The sequence below is a fragment of the Macrobrachium rosenbergii genome, chromosome 10 (genome assembly GCF_040412425.1).
Source record: "Macrobrachium rosenbergii isolate ZJJX-2024 chromosome 10, ASM4041242v1, whole genome shotgun sequence".
Classification (NCBI taxonomy): Eukaryota; Metazoa; Arthropoda; class Malacostraca; order Decapoda; family Palaemonidae; genus Macrobrachium; species Macrobrachium rosenbergii.
In genome coordinates this window covers 74,360,483-74,379,489 of record NC_089750.1, presented here as the reverse complement: position 1 = coordinate 74,379,489, position 19,007 = coordinate 74,360,483, and the positions used below count along the sequence as shown (strand labels likewise).

Genomic DNA, 19,007 nt, shown 5'->3' with positions numbered 1-19,007 from the left:
AAACGTACGAAGGTTACATGAGTCGGAGGCTGCTGACTGCTGTGTAAATAATAAGAATCTGCCAGTGGCGATTCAGCTTTAAAGGTTGCATGATCCCCTGCAGTTGCTACTTGATCAAATATTGATAGTGTCCCATAGGTGTCCTCTCTGCCGAAATCATGGCCGGGTCGCTGATCAAGAAAGGGCTCGACCAGCTGAAGAGCAAGGAGTTCCGCGAATATCTCATGAGGTAATTTAAATGTGCGCAAAGGATTTTAACTCGTCTTTACCTGGTTGCATGTTGATGGTTAATAATAGTCCAGTGAGTGTCCTCCCCCCCATTCCCCTGATTGCCCTTCTCCCATGGTGGTGGGCCACGATCAAGATTTTGGGTGGCCTTTCGGGGGCTACAACTGACCAGCCGTGACTCCGGAAAGCAATTTTACTTAATTTTGTGGCCGGTCATTTCGAGTCGAGCTCAGACTGGATCCCTCTGGACTGACACGTTACCGGCTGATTTTAGGGGGGCGGGTGGGCTTTCGTATTCACTTATTTATGAATTAATTTATTTGTTTCGTTTATTTGTTTGTTTGTTTTTCCCAGGCCGAAGTATTTTCATGCAAATTAAACGTAGGTTAAATTAGCTCAGTGCAGTACCCTTAAGTACGCCAACGGATTTTAATTTTTCGTGTCACATCGGGGATTTAAACCTGGACGACATGGATTAATGATAGGATTAATTAGACTAGCCCAATAGGCTACCCTAGGATGAAGACCACGCGTGTTTTAATGGATGCTGTTGTTTTGCCTCTTAACTCGGGGTTAATTTACTTAAACATCACTGCAAAGCAAAAAACACGTACAAGGCTATAGAATTACCCAAGGCTAAAGTACCATTTTTAAGGTCTGTCAGGCAGTAGGCAAGAAATAAGAAAAGCCAGCTGAAATTTGCCATCGCGGTTCCATAAACATCTCGTGGATCAGATTTCCATGAAGTAACTGCACCGATAGAGCTGGAGACAAATGCCGTGGTCTCGTCCCTGCTAGTTGCCGACCAGAATACTTACTGTGTGTTGTTTACGTTTTTACGTTCATCCTCGAGGGGCTGGTACTAGGCAAAATGCAGTGCCCGTTTTGCATTTCAGCTGGTATAGGCTAGTCGGTTGCATCTCATCTGTCCACCCATGAGTGACGATGTGGCACATGGGCATGCGTACCACATGATTGGTTGAAAATCAATTTTTCCAATATGGCTAACTCTGATAAATAAGAAAACTTTGTGCAGTAACATATTTGAATGTTTATACATACAAGAAACCTTACACCTTCTTTGATAAACCATAAATGCGCCAACTTGTATTGTTAACATACCTACATAAGCACAAGAAAGACGAGCTTGTATCAAGCCGTCGACTCTATTAAACACAAACGAATGATGGGCTTTCAGTAATGCTTTACCTCACTGGTATAGCCCAGGCTACTCATAGACCTATGCCCACAGACTGTTCAGTTCACAAGAGTTCCATATCATTCAAACTTTATTCTGTGTACAATTTCATGGAATGAATATAAAACTTTAATTTCCATCAGACACCAGCTAGCTACTTAAAACCTACCCCAGAGGGGTGCAGTAGTACTCTTCAGTTTTACCACAGCCTCAGGGGTACGTAAAAAAACGTAAAGAAATGACTTGCCATAAATTTTACACACAGGATGGGGGAAGACAATAACCCCTTCCTAGGTTAGGTTAGGGTATATCCTGGAAATTACTATTTAATCAGTAGGCCTATTGGATTGGTCTTACTTTTACGGCCTAAACAATCCAGCATATTTGCTGTACTTCTTGCCAATAAGTAACTCAGTACCAGGCAGAAGAATATATATATATATATATATATATATATATATATATATATATATATATATATATATATATATATATATATATATATATATATATAAATAATATAAAGTCATATATATAATAAAAGTCATGAAAATTATATTGCAACCAGCCTGATTCTTTATACAGTTGAGACACTTTTATTGAATTGATACATAATTCAGATGAAAGTTGTTAGAGCAGACATTTTCTTTTTGTATAGGGTATGTTGTAGGATCAGGTTAAGAGCATTAAGGAGTTTGTGCATGAAAAACAGGAATGGATTAGTTTAAATACAGGAGCATTAGCAATGATGATTTTATTTTTGTCTAATACATTATTAGGATTACTGCTGACAATAATGAAGCTGTTATAAATTTGTGGGGCCAAGTAAAGTATATTATATTTTCTAAACTTACTTTAGACATCAAGACTATTTGGGGTGTATCCTCTGATATAAAAATTAATAGGGGTGCTTTTACTTAGGACTTTTTTCCTTCTGGTATGTAACTTTCATTGCTTCACTTATTACTGTTTCTTATTAATTGAATTTTTTTTTATGACAATTAGTCAATTCATACTTGGTATCATTAAGACCGTTTTACAATACGGTGCTGTATTTTGTTCAGTTTTATTATAGTACGGTATATTTATTCAGTTCAGCTCTTTCTTTTATGTTTTTAAGTTCCACAAACATATTCAGTATTACCTAATTTTGTCATTTAGAAACTTCCTATTTTTAAAGCTTAAATGCATGAAATGTTGTACTGTGTTTTTATAAGCTGTGAGTGTGGAAACAGTAATTCTTGTGGAAATATGTTACTGTAATTCAAAATATCATTATCATCATTTAATGTACAGTGTAATACTTTTGCATTAAAATTTTTCTTTCTCTGTTACAGCACACATTTTTGGGGACCTATTGCAAACTGGGGAATTCCAATTGCTGCAATTGCTGATACAAAAAAGCCTCCAGAGATCATAAGTGGCAAGATGACATTTGGTAAGTGTGCGATTTGGTAACCCTCAGAGGGGTTACAGAGGGCCATTGGCTATTGTGCAATTATGGAGAGACCAGGAAGTGATTGGTTGTCCTCAATTATTAGCTCAAAAGACTTCCTCTTTGTCCTCAGCTTTTCTTTCCTTCAATCATAGATTTCTCTTGGAGAAAGCTTTGGATAGGGGTCAAATATATTTGTTTCCACACTACACCTTTTCACCTTAATATGTGTGGCACCAGAGTGTTTTGCTTTCAGTTTTCAGCAGGTCTTTATGGGGTGAGGTTGCTACCCCAACCCTTAGATGTTCAAGGAGATTATAGGTTGATAGCAGTTTTCTCGTTTCTGCTTGCTAGTCACCCATCCAGGCTCTGACCTGATTCAGAGTCATTTAATTTCACTGATCAAGTGGACTGTAATTTTATATATAGAAATATAATAGAGGCTGTCATATCTATCCTCATTAACTACTAAATCAATTACAGTATATAGAAAGTGTTTAGATAACTTCCACAACATCGACAGCTTCATATGAACACACCAGACGCCATTCCTTTCTATCCTGCATCTACTCTTAAGCTTCCATGTAATTGAAGCCCCTTTTTTCAAGTACCTCTTCCATTCCCATGTATTTGCCACTTTCTAAGTTCCTCTCCAGCCTACTTTGAACACTTCCAAACTTTGCTCTCATCCTCCTATTGGACTTAATTTTCTCTACATGTTCAAACCACCTCAAAACACACAGCTTCATCTTTTTACTTACTATAACCTATTCACCACCTCTTCTTTGTATCTCTACATTTTTTTTATTTCGATCTTCCTTACTCTGCATTTACTACATAAATCTTTCATGCCAAGTACTTTTAATAATTTTACATTCAAAACCAGCATCCACGTTTCACTGCTATAACTCAGCAATCCTTTCATACATTCTTAGTTCTCTTTCCATCTCTTTCTTGTCCACATCTTTTGCATAGACCCTCCTACCTTCTTTGCTTCACCTATTTTCATACAACATCCAGTATATTTACTCTCAAAAAGATATGGAGTCACCTACTTCATTCCTTCAACCATCCACACTTCTATTCACTGATTTATCTTAACCCCTTCCACTTGTCTACAAGACTGTTGTTCTTGCTCACTTTCACTTTCAACTTTTTCATTCCTTGAAAATTTTCAAGCATTCACCACTTGCTGTAGTTTCTCTGCTGTCATATGCAAACAGTAACCATTATCTGCAAAGTATCACTAACATGTATCTTTTCTCTGAATTCTCTCATCACTTTCCATACAGAGACGATTTTATATAGACAAGTCTTACTATATATATAATATATATACAGTATATATACAGTATATATATGTATATATGTTTTTTTATGACACCTTTCCAAAACACTAAATAATGTAATAAAAGATCAACCTTCAACGCTCACCTAAACTGCAACGAAGTCCACAATGGATAGAATCCTGCATACAAATACCAGTATGTGAAAACTGATTCAAAGGGGTCAAACAAACACCGAGTCAGAGACAGTGAACGCTCCGTATTCGCGGGGGATGCATCCCACACACCCCTGCGAATAGGTCAAATCCGCAAATGCTTAAAACCCTTCTAAAAACAGTTAGAACTGCCCATTTTGATAGCTTAAACCAAGGAAAACCCTGTAAAAATGCTTATATCTGAGTATTTTAATAGTTTTATCACCAAAAGTGCATTTATTCATGAAAATTATATGAAAGTACAGTAAATAGTGAATATTTCTCAGTGAAAAATACTGCGAATGGGTGAATTTTCCGCAAAAAATGGCTAGATATGTTCGCAGAGAAACCCGCGAATGTGAGAGTCCGCGAACCATGAGAACGTGAATACGATGGGGTTTACTGTAAATACATAAATTAAATACACAAAACACATAAACTGAATAAGGGGGTCCAGATAGCAGGAGAGGAACGAAAAGCACAGAATAGCCTAACCAGTTACACACTAATAATTAAATAATTCTCTGTCCAAAGGACTCCTCCATAAGTCAGCTATCAAATTCCACGGCCGGAGGAACACCCGGGTAGTGTGGGATAACAGGGCCCAGACAGCAGTAATGCCCCAAAATTGCTGTGATTGGGTCCAACTGATGAACTCAAGGGTCATGAGCACCTTACCAGTTAATTGAGAGGACCCCTAGGCAGCTTAACTAAACCAAGGGCGATGATGGTTGCACAGCAGAACCGCCATGTATTGAGGAGGTCAGCTAAATCAGTGTGTGTTGACGTCAATCAGATAGAGGCAGGAACTTCCAAAGTCAAAATAAATGTGGCCAAAGCAGTAGCAGACCAATGCCGCAACCAATCCAAACGCCTCGAGGTGATGGCTCAGAACAGACTGTCGCTCTTCATCTCAGGACCAAAAACAAAACCTCTCAAAGAGGTGAAGCAAGGTATCCTTAAGGAATGCTGCCCAAATGGCTTAATGCAAAATAACAATTAACATAATTAATATAGAAAAAGGTCAGCATACTGACAGTATATTCTAACTATTGAAGGCTCTTATCAAATTACGCTCAACACCCTCTGCATTGCATTTATCAGTTCTGTTAAACTGTATCTGCAACCACATAGCTGCACAGCTTTTTTTATCCCCCTATTTCTATCAAACTTATACTACTGTTTGCATACCAGATGTGTAATTAACAAATCCTCCTCCTGCCAAATCCCCCAAACTGTTCTTTCCCTGTCAGTCCTCAAGTTTTCTCTTGCATTTTCAGTCACAACCTGACCATAAGCTGCCTTAGGTATACTAAGCAGGGTTGAAGCATTATCCTTACCTGTACATTTCAAAAGACAATAGCATTTTTATTGCTAAGTTATTAAGGTAGAATAATATCTATGTCAGCATTATTTTTTTGTCATTGTACAGTAGGGATAATCCCTGTAATTTCATTGACATGTTTTTTCACTGAGTCAGTAAAATACAAAAACAACTTTTTTGCACAGACTCATCATCCTAGGATGCCGTATACAGTGTAGAACTGATCCCAATTGCGCCATTTTTCTGAAAGAATGATCTTGCTCCATCCAGTCTGCCTCTTACTGCCACTTCTATCTGCTCTCATTCATATGAATAAGGGGATAGATCAAGGGCTTAGACCCTTTTGATTAATGGTTTGTATGAAAAACATATTTGTATAGTCCAATACTTTGCCTCTTAATGACACTCCAGATGCTCATATGTTATCAAACACCATTACAATACTTTAATTAAGCACGCTTTGCCTAATACCCTAGTTTTACCTGTTCTCATCTTTATTTTCTCTCTTGCCAGCTTCATTGGAGTAAGCTGTCGTGATTGTAACATTTTATATAAATGGTCAGATGATGGAGGTCGTTCCTTCAGTTGAGTAATATTGTTTATGCAAGAGAGTCAAGCTGCTGCAAATATAAACCACAGTTGCCAGTTGTTACTACCTGGGTATAGATGTAATAGGAGTTTTACTTCAGAACAGGTTTTGTTTTCATAATTGGTCTTGTTTATGGGAGATGACTGGTTACTTGTTCATTAGCACACATATCTGACATTATAATTGATAGTACTTGTTGCCTTTTTTTTTTTTTTTATAACATTGTAATATGTTTGCCCCCTGGGGTAGGAAGAAAAGTGCTGCAGTAAATTCAAGATGTTTTTAGATATAGATCCCAATTCTCTCTTGTCAGTAATATTTCATGAAAGCAGTAAGTCAAGAAATTATCATGCACCCAGAGTATGTAAAACCTCTTATTTATTTAGACTGCTTGTCTTGCCTTGCCCTTTGTAATGCAGCATATTCTTTAACATTTAAGGTGTATTTCTTACTCTTGTGGGCTTAGACCTTTTTGTTTGTACATAACTATGTTACTAGGAATGGTGAAATATAAAGATGATTGTTATTTCGTGTGTATGCCGAAATAGGAAAGGAAGAAGTCATGATCTATTTGAGCTAGAGGATAGTTCTGAATTGTGAAATTAATTTTGGTTTTGATTTTTCAGCCTTGTGCCTGTACTCTGCGATTTTTATGAGATTTGCCATCAAAGTACAACCAAGAAATCTATTGTTGTTTTCTTGTCACTTTACAAATGAAACAGCACAGTTAATTCAGGTAAGATTCGTACCATAATATTTTTAAAAGCTTTCGTTACAAGCGAGTCCTTTCATAAATTGTTTTAAATACTGTCAAGCTTGCTTACAACACAACAACCTCATTTTCTTCTTTGTACAGTTAGCTGTTAGCTAAAGCCATCTGAGTGGTAATTATGTACTTATAAAAAATAGGTGAGATTTTCCTTGCCAGGAGGTGCACCACAAGTCGGCTGCTATACTAATTCCCTTTGCAGCCGTGGTTCATAGGCAGGACATAAACTCACTGATGATCTTTCCGTATTCCCAGAGTGAATTGACAATCCCATCTGTTTTGTCATTGCCATTGAGTGTGGAATATTCATTAAGTGGAAGTTTTGGTGTTTGTAATGCTCTTCATAGATGGGAATTGTTTTTGTTACTGAGCTTGAGTTTACTCAGCTGGAAATGCTTTCCAGTTTCTTTCGTGACTTTTATGCATTGCACTTGGCATTGGTATTATCTCTTTTAGTATGTTTGCATTTAAAAACATATTGCTTGCTGTTAGGACTCAGGTTAGGCAGGTACAGCTTGGAAGATTCAACTAGTGCATCAGTGCAAGATTTTTTATTATACTCTGGTGGTTTCTGTTTCAAATTTAACCATATTGCCACAGCCAAATTGTTAAGTTGCCAAACTGTATTGAAGAGGTCAGTGATTTAGAGACCCCATTAAGAAGGGGCGAGCTTGGTGTCTTGCATATCCACTAACTGCCAGAATAATTACTTACGTGTATGAGACTGTATCCAATATCTCTGCCCCATAGATTCCTACCTTGTTTCTTGTAGTTGGGCCATCAGAGAGCAAGTACTTTATACAAATTTAACTTTAGATTTTATGACTGGAATTTTTGTTGTTTCTCCAGCTATGTGAACAATGATTTTTTTTTTTTTACTTCTTCCAATTCCATTTCTCTTTTCTTGAGATGTCAGGGCTGAAGGTTTTTTTTATGACTGTGTGGATTTAAAGATGTGTCCCTGCATTGTACAAATCTTATTTTACTTACACCAAACTTCTTGGAACGGTGTGGTGGTAGCCAAGAATGACCATCAATGGAAGTAGTTTAATTGAGAGTGCCTCCTCTCTCACAGTTTCACAAATACATAACATTAGATGCTTACATCAGGACACTTTTCATTTCCATTCCTGGATATTTTTACTAGAGATCTTGGAAGTTTCAGAAGATCAATAAAATTTATGTTACTCTCTATGAACTTCATCACTTTCAATTAGACAAGAATATTGAAGGGCTGGATTTCAATGTGTAATTAAATAATAGAATGATTCAACATCCATCTCCACCAGTATGCTTTGTGCATTTAATAGCTATTTAGTCCCCATGTTACCCTGTACATATTGATCATATGAATAAGAGATTCATTTTCTCCCAGGTGACATAATTTTCAATTAATGTACTTTTGGCAAGCAACATTTGTGCAGGTTCCAGCAGTTATTTTTGATTGTAGAGTTATCAGTACCAGTTTGATCATTTCCAATTGTTGTCCAGTTGGAATTGATCAAGTTGGGACTTTACTTGGGAACCACTGATGGTATCTTGCTGTTAGCTTGTGTCAGTTTTGAGTGGTTTAAAGCTAGACTGAATCCTGGGAACCTTTATGGTGGTTATTAAAATTGAATGTCTAGTGGAAATTGCGTCCTGATGTTTTGAGTTGAATTCATCCTCTCCCAATCCATCTGTTAGGATTTTGTGAGAAGTTTTTATTTTTCTTATTTTAAAGTAGTTTCATTAAGAATTTATATTTTTCACAACACAAATAATTAATTGAAGCCCCCAGCCCCACTTATTACCCACTAGATAAATAATTGCTGAAGATTTTGAGTTTTACTGGGGGTTTACATGCTTATTACTGTAATTCTTACTAACATATAAAGCTTTGTAGAATGCCCCAGCATGTTCGCAAAAAATGTTTGGTGTAGAATATTTAAAACATTCCTTCTAATGTAAAAGTATGGTATCTGCAGAAATGTTTTGTGGAACATAGCTTATTTAAAAATTTCCATCATTGCTACAAACTCACTTAAATATATCAAATTTGCTTACAATTAAATTTTATTTATATAAGTTTTAGTAAAATGATGTAATGCTGGAACAAAGAAAACACTCACAAATACATTTATCCATTTAGCAACAGGAAACAAGAATGACATAATTAGTTTGTTTATGTTTGTTTAAGGCATCTGCTGAATGTACTGTAGTTGCTGTTTGGCTTGCTAGGAAATACAGTAATACATTAGCAGTACAGGTTGACCATCACTAATCCGGCACAAATTTCGGCTAGAGTAATTTCTAATGTTTCCGCACTAATTTTCAAATTTCCCGGGTTGCTGCACTAACTCGCTCGCCGGCCGCTTTGATTTGGTGGCACAGTGTGCTGCATCAACAAACTGGTAGCCTAGCCTACGTTATACTGAGCTCTGTTCACATATTAACAGTATTATACAAACATCAACATAACGAATGATTGCATCTTTTTCATGGATCTTTTAATAATTTATGCTTTACTACATTGTTTCCAATTGCACATATTCTCATATTGCTTTTGTATTATAAATTGCCATCAATGTTTTGTTTTGGGAATCGATATCGCTGCATTTAACCAAGTTCAAAGCGCTTTTCTTGCTTCTAGTTAGCGTAAATGAATATGGATAGTTTATTTATTTGGGACAAGGATATTTTTCGTTATACGAAGTGTTTTTAAGTTGAAATATAACTTAAATAGGTCTCGTTGTGAAATTAATTTAGCTATTTTTCGTTAATATATGACGTTTATGGAATCGCTGGCTGGCCGCTTTGGGGCATTTTTTTTTTTTTTTTTTTTTTTTTTTGTAAAAACCAAGATTCCGTTGGCTATTTTCTCTTGATTTTATCATAATACGAGATTTACATATTTATCTTTTATCGGCGTGAAAACAGTAGTAATTTGTATTCTTTCATGCCCAGTAGTTATGATTAAAATACATTCTCTCCAGTTTTATTTACGGTCGAGTTTCATCCATGTTGCCGATGCATGATAATTTATAGTCATTAGCAGCTTGAACATTGTTTTCTCAGCTTCAGCTACAACTTGCAGCTTAAAGTTACTGTAGCAGTATATTTCCCTGCCGATCTTTTCTCCAAAGCAAACAAGGGTATAGTGTAAAAAATATTTCAGTCCTTAACGTCATTTGTAGCATAACTACAGTAACTGTGTATTACCGTACGATGGTTGAAATACAAGCACAACAGTTGTTATCCGATACGATTATTAGCAAAACAACAGTTTCCCCGTTCGGTTGTTTATGGCTGTACACATTTACGCAAGAGTATAACGTTACTAACACTACTTTTATCATTCTCTTTTACTTTTTTAACTAGCAGATGGAATAAAGAGATGGAGGAAAAGAAGTTGGTCTATTGTAAGTTGGTCTCTCTCGCTGCCTGCGCCTGCGCGAAATCTAAAAATATTTCCTAAATATTTTCGTATCGGTATTAATTGCTAATCCCATCGTAAACTCGAAATATCGTAAGTCGAATTATTGTAACTCGAGCACTACCTGTATTTGATAATTGTCTTTTCTTTATTAACCAACTTGTACTGATTTATGGGATATTTTAATTCTAGGATGAGGGCTTAGCTACTGTGTTTCGTGTATTCTAGCCTAATAAATGGCTAATCCGGCACCCTCTAGGTCCCAACGATGCCGGATTAGTGATGGTCAACCTGTACATAAATTTGAAACTTTATTTCTTATAGCAAAGGACCCCTGTATTCACTGTCTAATGTGCGAACATCTTTTGCAGGCTGGTCGATTGATAAACTACGAATATCTGGGGGGCAAAGAGAAGGCAGCAGCAACTGCAGAGAATGCTGCTGTGACTACTTAATTGCTGAAAAATGTCTTAGATGTTGATGTTTTTAAAGTTGTTGAATATCTCTCAAAAGGGAGACTGTTAGAAAGTGCACCGAAGTTGTATCAGAAATAGAAAAATTGATTTAGGTTATACTTTTGGGCACAAAAATGATTATATAGAGAAGGGTATTTAGAAGATTAGTTTTTAATTAACTGCCAAGCAATTAGTATTTAGGATAATTACTGAAATTTCATTTGTTATTTTGCAGCAAATGAATGCTGAAGGACTTGTGTAGAACAATAGATGTATGTGTATGTATATTTCATGGTTGTGACTTTCAAGTAGGTGATGAAAGTCTAGTATGATCATTTTTAGTGTTTCAATTTCTGGATAACTTTGTATTTTACATGTAATTTAGGCAAAATGCACATCATCATATTTTTGTTTTTATTTTGATTATAAATGTTCAGTTTCTGATGTCATTACTTCCTTTACAATCTGCTATGTTGAGGGAATCAGGTATGGCACTGTGTATGGAAACATGGTGCTCTTATCAGGTATCGTAAGTTCCACTGAGGAGATTCAGTTCATGATCATCAATTTTCCCTGATGTTGCTCTTGTTTTCAATTATATTTTTTCTGAAGAAAATTTTAGAATGATAAGTCAGCTCATATTAACACAAGACAGTATTCATAACTGAAAATGACTCATGTATACTGTATAGGGATCCTGTAGAAAAAAAAAGCACTCTGCTGTATATTGAAATCTCATAAAACATTTCAGTGACTTAGATTATTTGCATGCTCAGTGTTAATGGTTAGGGTAAAATTGTATTCATGTTCTCGTAATAGATGGAGTGTCAACTTCCAAATTCTGATAGCTTTTGGAAAGCTTTTCTTCATAAGCCACTGTTTGGTATGGGGAAGTCACATTTTGGTAATAGGAAGTCAGCTATTGTACTGAGGAAACTCAATTCTAGTGGTTCATCTGTAAACAAATGTGCTGGTTTAATAAACATTTTTGACCTAGTGAGCCTTAAACTAGATTAATTTATCTTTTTTTGTTGCTTGACCGTTCACTTACTAATATTTTGGGACATGGTGGTATTTTGTTGTTGATAATCAGACCATTTTATTGCTCTTAGTTTTAGAGTACTGTATTCAGCTAAGCAAGGAACCCTTCATGGTTCCAGTGTCTCTTGAGTTTTTGGGTTGTATTTTCCATTTGTCTGCATTTAATTTTTCACAGAATCATTTTGTTGTATATAATTTGTTTTAGTTAATTAGTCTGTTGTAGTATATTATTTAGTGAATTGAGTTACAGGAAAACATCTTTGTGGGACCTGTTATTTTAGCATTAAAATTTATGGAGAGTTTCTTTCATTGCAGAAACAATGGTAAACAAAATGTACTCTATGTTGAGAGTATTCTTGTAGTGTTGCCCATTTCTTGAAAAAGCACTTTTGAATTTGTTGCTCTGTCTTAAGTACTTTTACGTTTTCTTCCATTTCCTTGCTCTCCAGTCAACTGGCTTCACAGTTGCTGCTCCAGTCGTTGCTTCCTATTCAAGAACTTTACACAAATCTAGAAATATGCAGTTGTCTGGTTGAAATACGTGTTAATGTGCATTACTTAGGTATTCTTCCAAGCTTCATCTTCATCAAAGTGGTTAATTCCACTTCAGTTTATGACGTTGTCTAGCAGCAGTCTTATGAGTTTGTTATTCTTAGTGGTGGAAGGCATTGTTTCACTCTTATTCTTCTTGTTCCTTGCATATTTTGACCTGGCTTCAGGAAAAAATGAATAAATTTCCACCTATTAGTTACAGTAGATTCTAGTAAATTGCCTATAGTTAGGTTTAAAATCAGTTACCTGTTCCAGTCACTTATATGTACAATGTGGAAGAGTTATTTCACCACCTGTCATTAGGTTTGTTCAGTGTGAAAAAATTATTTCACCGTCACAAATTTGTGAAGTGCTGTATATTTTAGGATGTTTGTACAGTTATGTACAGAAAATACTGAAATTTTTAGGATGCGAGTAAAGGCATTTTGCATTTTTAATTAGGTGTTTGGTTCAGATTTTTTAATGAAAGTTAAGTTCCTTGTATTTTTAAAGACTTCTTAGAACGGTAACCTGCAACCTGCAATAACACTACATAGATTACATTGGACTAACCTTACTCTATGCTACCTAAATTAACACTGCCTGTTTACAATGGATTATAAAATGCCTTACCATATAACGATAATTCATTGTACCTTTTGGCTTTTTCTATATTTATAAGTATGAAGTTCAGGAAGGGAAACGGTATTTAGTGTTTAAAAATTTACCATAATTTAAGTTCTTAACAGCTGGGTTAGCTATACTTTAATGATTTTAGTTTTGAATAAAACACTTTAGATTGCTCCTAGCAGTTGTAGTGCCATTCACGAACAGTAATAGCCAAACAGGCAAGTTTTCTTATCACTAATATGAATAGAAATATTAAAAATTTTTATTTTTCTATAGAGTTTCACTTGTTAGAAAAGGGTTAGTTCGTAGAACCCTCATACTTTCTACAATATCTGTAGCTGCAATTTATAAGTAGGAGTTCCAGTAGGACAATTTTGGGTTGTTTGTCTTATTAATGTAAATGTATGTAGTAATACAAAAAGATCTATGATGTCATAATTAGGTAAAAAAAACTTCAGTTCAGTTTTCAACTGATCACTCAAGTGTTTCACAAGCACATAAGGGCATTTTTAAATTTGAACATGTTGCATATTTACAAATAAAGCCCAATGGATTGTTTCATATTGCTTTTAAATTATAGTTGGTATCTGTTGCAAACTAGCATTTTTAAATTAAGTTAGCAACAGTAATAGTGAAGACACTGTTATGCAGTATTGTAATGTGTTGGCGCAGATCTTTATTAGGAAAGACATTTGTTGCTCAAAAGAGCAGAAGCATATTTAGTGTAACAACAATACAGAAATTAATAAATGAGAAAAAGACAGGCAATAAATTACTATAGTTACCGAGTGTCTGTATGAAAATTAAATCTAGTTTTAGTTACATGATAATGTATGAGTAGATTACTTCAAAAATGATTAACATATTAAAAAAAAAAAAAAATAGTGATTGCTTATAACATTTAGGAAGGTAACTTCCTACCATTGGCAGCTCTCATCTCAGTTGCTGTTCCCTCCATTTTTAGCTTTGGTCTGCTGATGATCAAATGTTGTGTTAAAGTGGTTTCGAGTTTTCTTCACTGTTAAGCATTTTTTCACATATTCACAGTTTATATAATGTGCTAAGTATTTAGCAGTGCACCAGAGGAAGTGAGATTTTTATTTAGCTTTTTGTCTTGTATACAAGACAGGCCTTTATGAGTGTTTATATACCTGGTAGTAATAAGTTTGCAAAGCTTCACTTTCTGATATATCCGTGTACAGTAATAACATCTTTTTCTTTATTGCCATTGTTTATGTGGTTTATGATCTTGAATTTATTATTAATTCATGTTTTTGAATTTATCACACAATTACATGGGTAGTACTATACTTGTGTCTTATGTTGTATAATTAATGCATCAGCACTAGTTGTATCAGGTATCACAGTGAACATTACAAAATTTCTTGTATGTCTCAGGTTTTCACTACAATAGGTGAACAAGTGATAGAGACAAATATTTAAAGGTCTTTTATGCTGTTGTTACATTAGGTACTCTTTTTATGGTGATGTGATTAAAGTGAGTTCTCTTCACACTTCTACCTGAATTCCCACCTGGTCAGGTCTTCATTGGTGCCACCACTTTTACTTGATTTCCTGAACCTTCGGGTCCATGTCTTGGTATTACTTTTTTTACGTTGATCTGTTCCCTTCTTGTAAATCTGTAAACCATGTAAGTCTTGAGATCATTCATTTTCCAACCTCAGTAATTTGACCTGAATTGGCAGAGGCATCTTATGCCTTCATGATTTTTTGTCTATCCAGGCTAGAGGAGTGGAGCTATTGTGATCATCTATGTGGGACAGGAAAACAGGATTATCTCAAAAATGCATTTAGACCTTTTTAAATCATGAAAGGAGAGTTGAGGCTACTTCTCTCACCTCTCTAGGATGAGGAGGTGCAGTTGCTTGTAATTTGAAGCATTTTCAGTGTTGGCAAGATTTGAGCTTGGTTGCATATCAGTCACCTGAGATCTATTGGCAGCTGTCCCATTGAGTAAGAAACCAGTGCAATCAAGCTAAGTGTTTTAAGGGGTCCTACACCTAGCCTCCTTGGCCAACAATGAACCTAGGGTTACCTGAGATGCTGAAAGAGGATGATGTTGCAAAGGAATTTGATCATTACTGAAAGAGCAATATTTATATTTCCCTTATTTCTGAATTGGCTCTACCACAGGTGCTGAGCCTTGAATCCTTGAGGTGATCTAGCACCCCCCCCCTCATGCTAGACATATCAAGCTGCTGAAGGATGATTACCAGATTGTATAGGTGAACCACAATATACTCAATAGGCGAAGTCTGCAATTTATTTTGAAAAGGTACTTTCCTACCTGGTTATGTATTGCCTTATGACCTCTGTGGTAAGGGTTGTTTATGCATCTTCCTTGTAAGACGGCAGTCCCAATGGGATTTACATTTTTCAGGAAAAGAGGTAATCCATATGAAAGTATGGTCTTTGCTGGAGTTATCCTCTCCACATGACCTGGGTGGGAGTCAGGCCCTAAAGGGGGGAGGAAATATGAGAATGCCCCCAGGTACCTGTAAAGGACAATAGTATGCAAACCCTATAGTTAAATTTTTCGTCTTCATTAACTCTTCCGTTAGGAAAATCGCCTAGGTTACTGTTTTGTTCTGTTATTGGACAAGGTTGCTAGGAAAGCAAAAGTCTTTGCTTTTGCGTTCAGCAGTTACCCAGTATTCCCTAAAGGGGGCTACCACTTGCAATGTGCCTTGCACATCGTACTGGAGATTGTACTAAAGGTTTTTTTATAGTAACTTTGGCGCGGATGCGTGGCTTTCTGCCTTTTACTTTTCAATGGTTCCTTTTGGTCTCTTCCCACATAGATGTTCAACTTTTTGAATTTTACTTTGTTCCAGTTTTCACTTTTTATTTAAGAACTTGTCATTAAAGTGCTACTCAGTGATATTGTTAAACTTTTAAGGTGATAATGATTTTAATCATTGCCTGGTATGGTCTTAAATCATTGCTTTGCTAGTTTTACAAACACCATTGACCCATGGCTGATCATATCATACTTGGTGTTAAGGAATAAGTGAAACAAAAATATGAAAAACTCTTATTTAATTTTTTACTATTCAAATTTGACTTTAAGAAAACAAGGTTTATAAATTTTTCCATTTACTTTAAATATCAGAATTTCATGGTAAGTTATGAAGTGTGTTGTAGGAATTGCAGATTTCAAAAAATACCAAGTCTTTCAGATAATAGGCAAGAGTTGGCAGTATGAAGTGTGGAAACCCAGAAATTGATATCAGGAAGAAGTTGCTAAAAACTAGGCTGTATTCTTGAGTTAGGTTTGATTTGACCAGTCTTCCACTCATGATTTGTTTACTTTGTATCAGTGATATGTTCACCAGTAAAGGATATAAAATTTCAAATCTTACAGGACCAGTTATGTTTAAAATTAGTGTATATTCCAGTAATACTATATGGGCAACTCAACTTCTAAATGTCATCAAATAAAAACTCAGTGAATGAGAGAAGTGATAGATGATACATCTGAGATTTGAGAGTTTCTTATGTTGATATATGATGGCTATGTAAAAGGATTGAGAACAAGATCAGTGTTAAAAACTTTTGGATATTTTTAGATGGAACTAAATTATAGCATTGCAAGAACTTATATATCCAAGGAATCAAAGTGTAATTGAAATGGATGTGATGAATATTATTCTGAGTGAAAGGGAAGCTTTGTTGGAAATAAGAAAGCTTGTAAATTTTTGCACGAAATAGTTTTAAGATAATATAAGGACTAGGATATGAAGATACACAACCAATGTAAGTAGAGACTTAGTAGCTGGTTTTTGAATTATTGGTATTTTAAGTAAACTGTATTCATTGTACGTAAGAGCATTTGTTTTTTGCGAACATATTCCAAAATGTCTAGATTAGGACACTGGTGCCTTCAAATATATTTCTAGACACTTGTTGTAGCTCTGTTAAAAAAGAAAACTTCGCACAGCTAGAGTATGTACATCATGAGATATGAATTGGTACTTGTTACAGGCATCTTTATTAGATACATAATTTGGCATGTTTATTACTCACCTCTTATCCTTATTATTACAATGCGCCACTGACTTACAGCGACAGCGACCTATGGGAGATTTGATCTTACTACGCCGTTAATGGCGATTCACAGTGCCATAACTTGATTAGTTATGGCACCGTTGGCAAGAATAGGCATCAAGTTAATGGTGCCGTAAGTCAGTGACACACTGTATACAGTATCTTGTCATTATATCATTTAATGTACATTACCAGAAGATGATTAACAGTCACAGAGTGTTAGGTTCGTAAACATATCCTCATTTAATATTGACACCCTTTTGAAATGTCCCTTGCAAATAGAAGTCTGCTTTCTTGAATTTCCCTGAAAGGTTAGTTCCCTAAAAGTGTCAGTCATGACCTGGACCATTGTCTAATCAGCAAAATAGTAAGCTATCGTAATGAGAAACATCCTTTAATACCTGCTTTTTGTCATTAAAAGTAAAGTTGTATAAATGTGTTTCACATTATAAGAGTATTTGGCATTGAAGGTAATTTGCAGTGTATTGTGTAGCCATGCCCAGTACTGTATAAGAGTTCTTTGTGTCAGTTTTTCTCTTAGTAAGAAGCCATAAAACAAAGAAAACTGTAATAACTAATTGGCCATATTTTACAAATTTAAGAACACTTCGCAACTTTTTATCTTAATTTTGAATGAAAAGTTTGTAATCTGTTTAATCTTAATTTTAAAAAATCTTGGTGTATTCTGTTTAATCTAAATTTTTAAAATCTTGGTGCACAGTTCTAGATTAACTAATGTAATCCATGTATCCACCTACACTGACTTGAAAAATTAACTTGCTTTAATGTTAAGGATTTAATTTACAACATGTTTGAAAGGTCATCATTGTGTGCTATATGGTACAGTATGCCTAACAGATCAAAGCACATCTTACCACTGATGTATTTTTAAATGTTTCCTAATTGTAATTTAGGTATTTCTTTTCTTGGCCTGAAAATGTCATGCAGGCTATTTTTAATTTGTCAGTTTTCATTTTACTATTTTTGGCATGTGGCTAAGGTCAGGCCTTTCATTACTGGGGTAGTAAGACAATTTCTCAAAGTGCAGCCTATCTTATAAGGCTAGAGAAATTATCATTTCCTGAATTGTACTTGACTCCATTTATATACAGCATATTGAAATTTAGATGCCAAACAATTTTTATTTTGGTGTATTATGTTTCTAATCCCATCACTTGCTCAGTTTTTATTGCATATGCCATAGGTTTGACCTCAAAATTTTAGTTTTGGGTTATCTTGAAAATACGGTCATTCCGTAAAAGGTGTACTCAAGATATATCAGTATATGAAGACTGTAATTGGACCTTTGATATATCACTATTCTTGCAATGGGAAAAGCACAGAATTTTTGGTTTTGGTATTTCCTATGAATAGAGAAAATGAGGTTTTCATTTCCAAGAAATTTTATTTTCATAATTAAATAACCTTTATATCAGTTACCATAAATAACCTTTATATCAGTTACCTTTGGTTTCATTGTTTTTCAAGTTTCTTGCGATACTGGACAGGTACTATATTACTTTTTAGAGAAATTTCTCACTGATGATATTCTGAATAATTTCGCAAATAACCAGACTTTGAATTTATAGAAATAATGCATTCTTAAGTACAGTAGTGTAAGACGAACATTAATAGGAAAAAGAAGTACAACTTCTTGTAAATGTTTTAACTATTAATTTGTGAATAAACTATTTACTTGCTTTACTAAACTTGTGACAAAATTTGAAACATTGCAAAGCAATAGACCAGAGTAGTTTGGAAAAGAATATATCAAAGTAGTATTCAGTTTATTGGCCTGTGAAGTTTTTACTTTTAGGAAACTGAATGCAAGTATTCTTCTGTAT

The 19,007-nt window shown here is 35.0% G+C and overlaps 1 protein-coding gene across 1 annotated transcript; it reads left to right on the top strand.

Annotated features, from left to right (window-relative positions):
• Positions 1–13,837, top strand: Mpc1 (mitochondrial pyruvate carrier). The gene is made up of 4 exons (XM_067110790.1): positions 1–229; positions 2,764–2,864; positions 6,881–6,990; positions 10,810–13,837. Exons 1-4 carry the CDS (start codon positions 159–161, stop codon positions 10,891–10,893), a joined length of 366 nt encoding a protein of 121 aa, XP_066966891.1. The 5' UTR covers positions 1–158; the 3' UTR covers positions 10,894–13,837.
• The last annotated feature ends 5,170 nt before the right edge of the window (positions 13,838–19,007 follow it).

What these genes read in the sequence shown, in the direction of transcription:
- Mpc1 (XM_067110790.1), top strand. Translation starts at nt 159, where the DNA reads ATGGCCGGGTCGCTGATCAAGAAAGGGCTCGACCAGCTGAAGAGCAAG. An exon ending in TTCCGCGAATATCTCATGAG is followed by an intron (nt 230 to 2,763) that starts GTAATTTAAATG and finishes TCTCTGTTACAG; the next exon opens with CACACATTTTTGGGGACCTA. An exon ending in AAACAGCACAGTTAATTCAG is followed by an intron (nt 6,991 to 10,809) that starts GTAAGATTCGTA and finishes CATCTTTTGCAG; the next exon opens with GCTGGTCGATTGATAAACTA.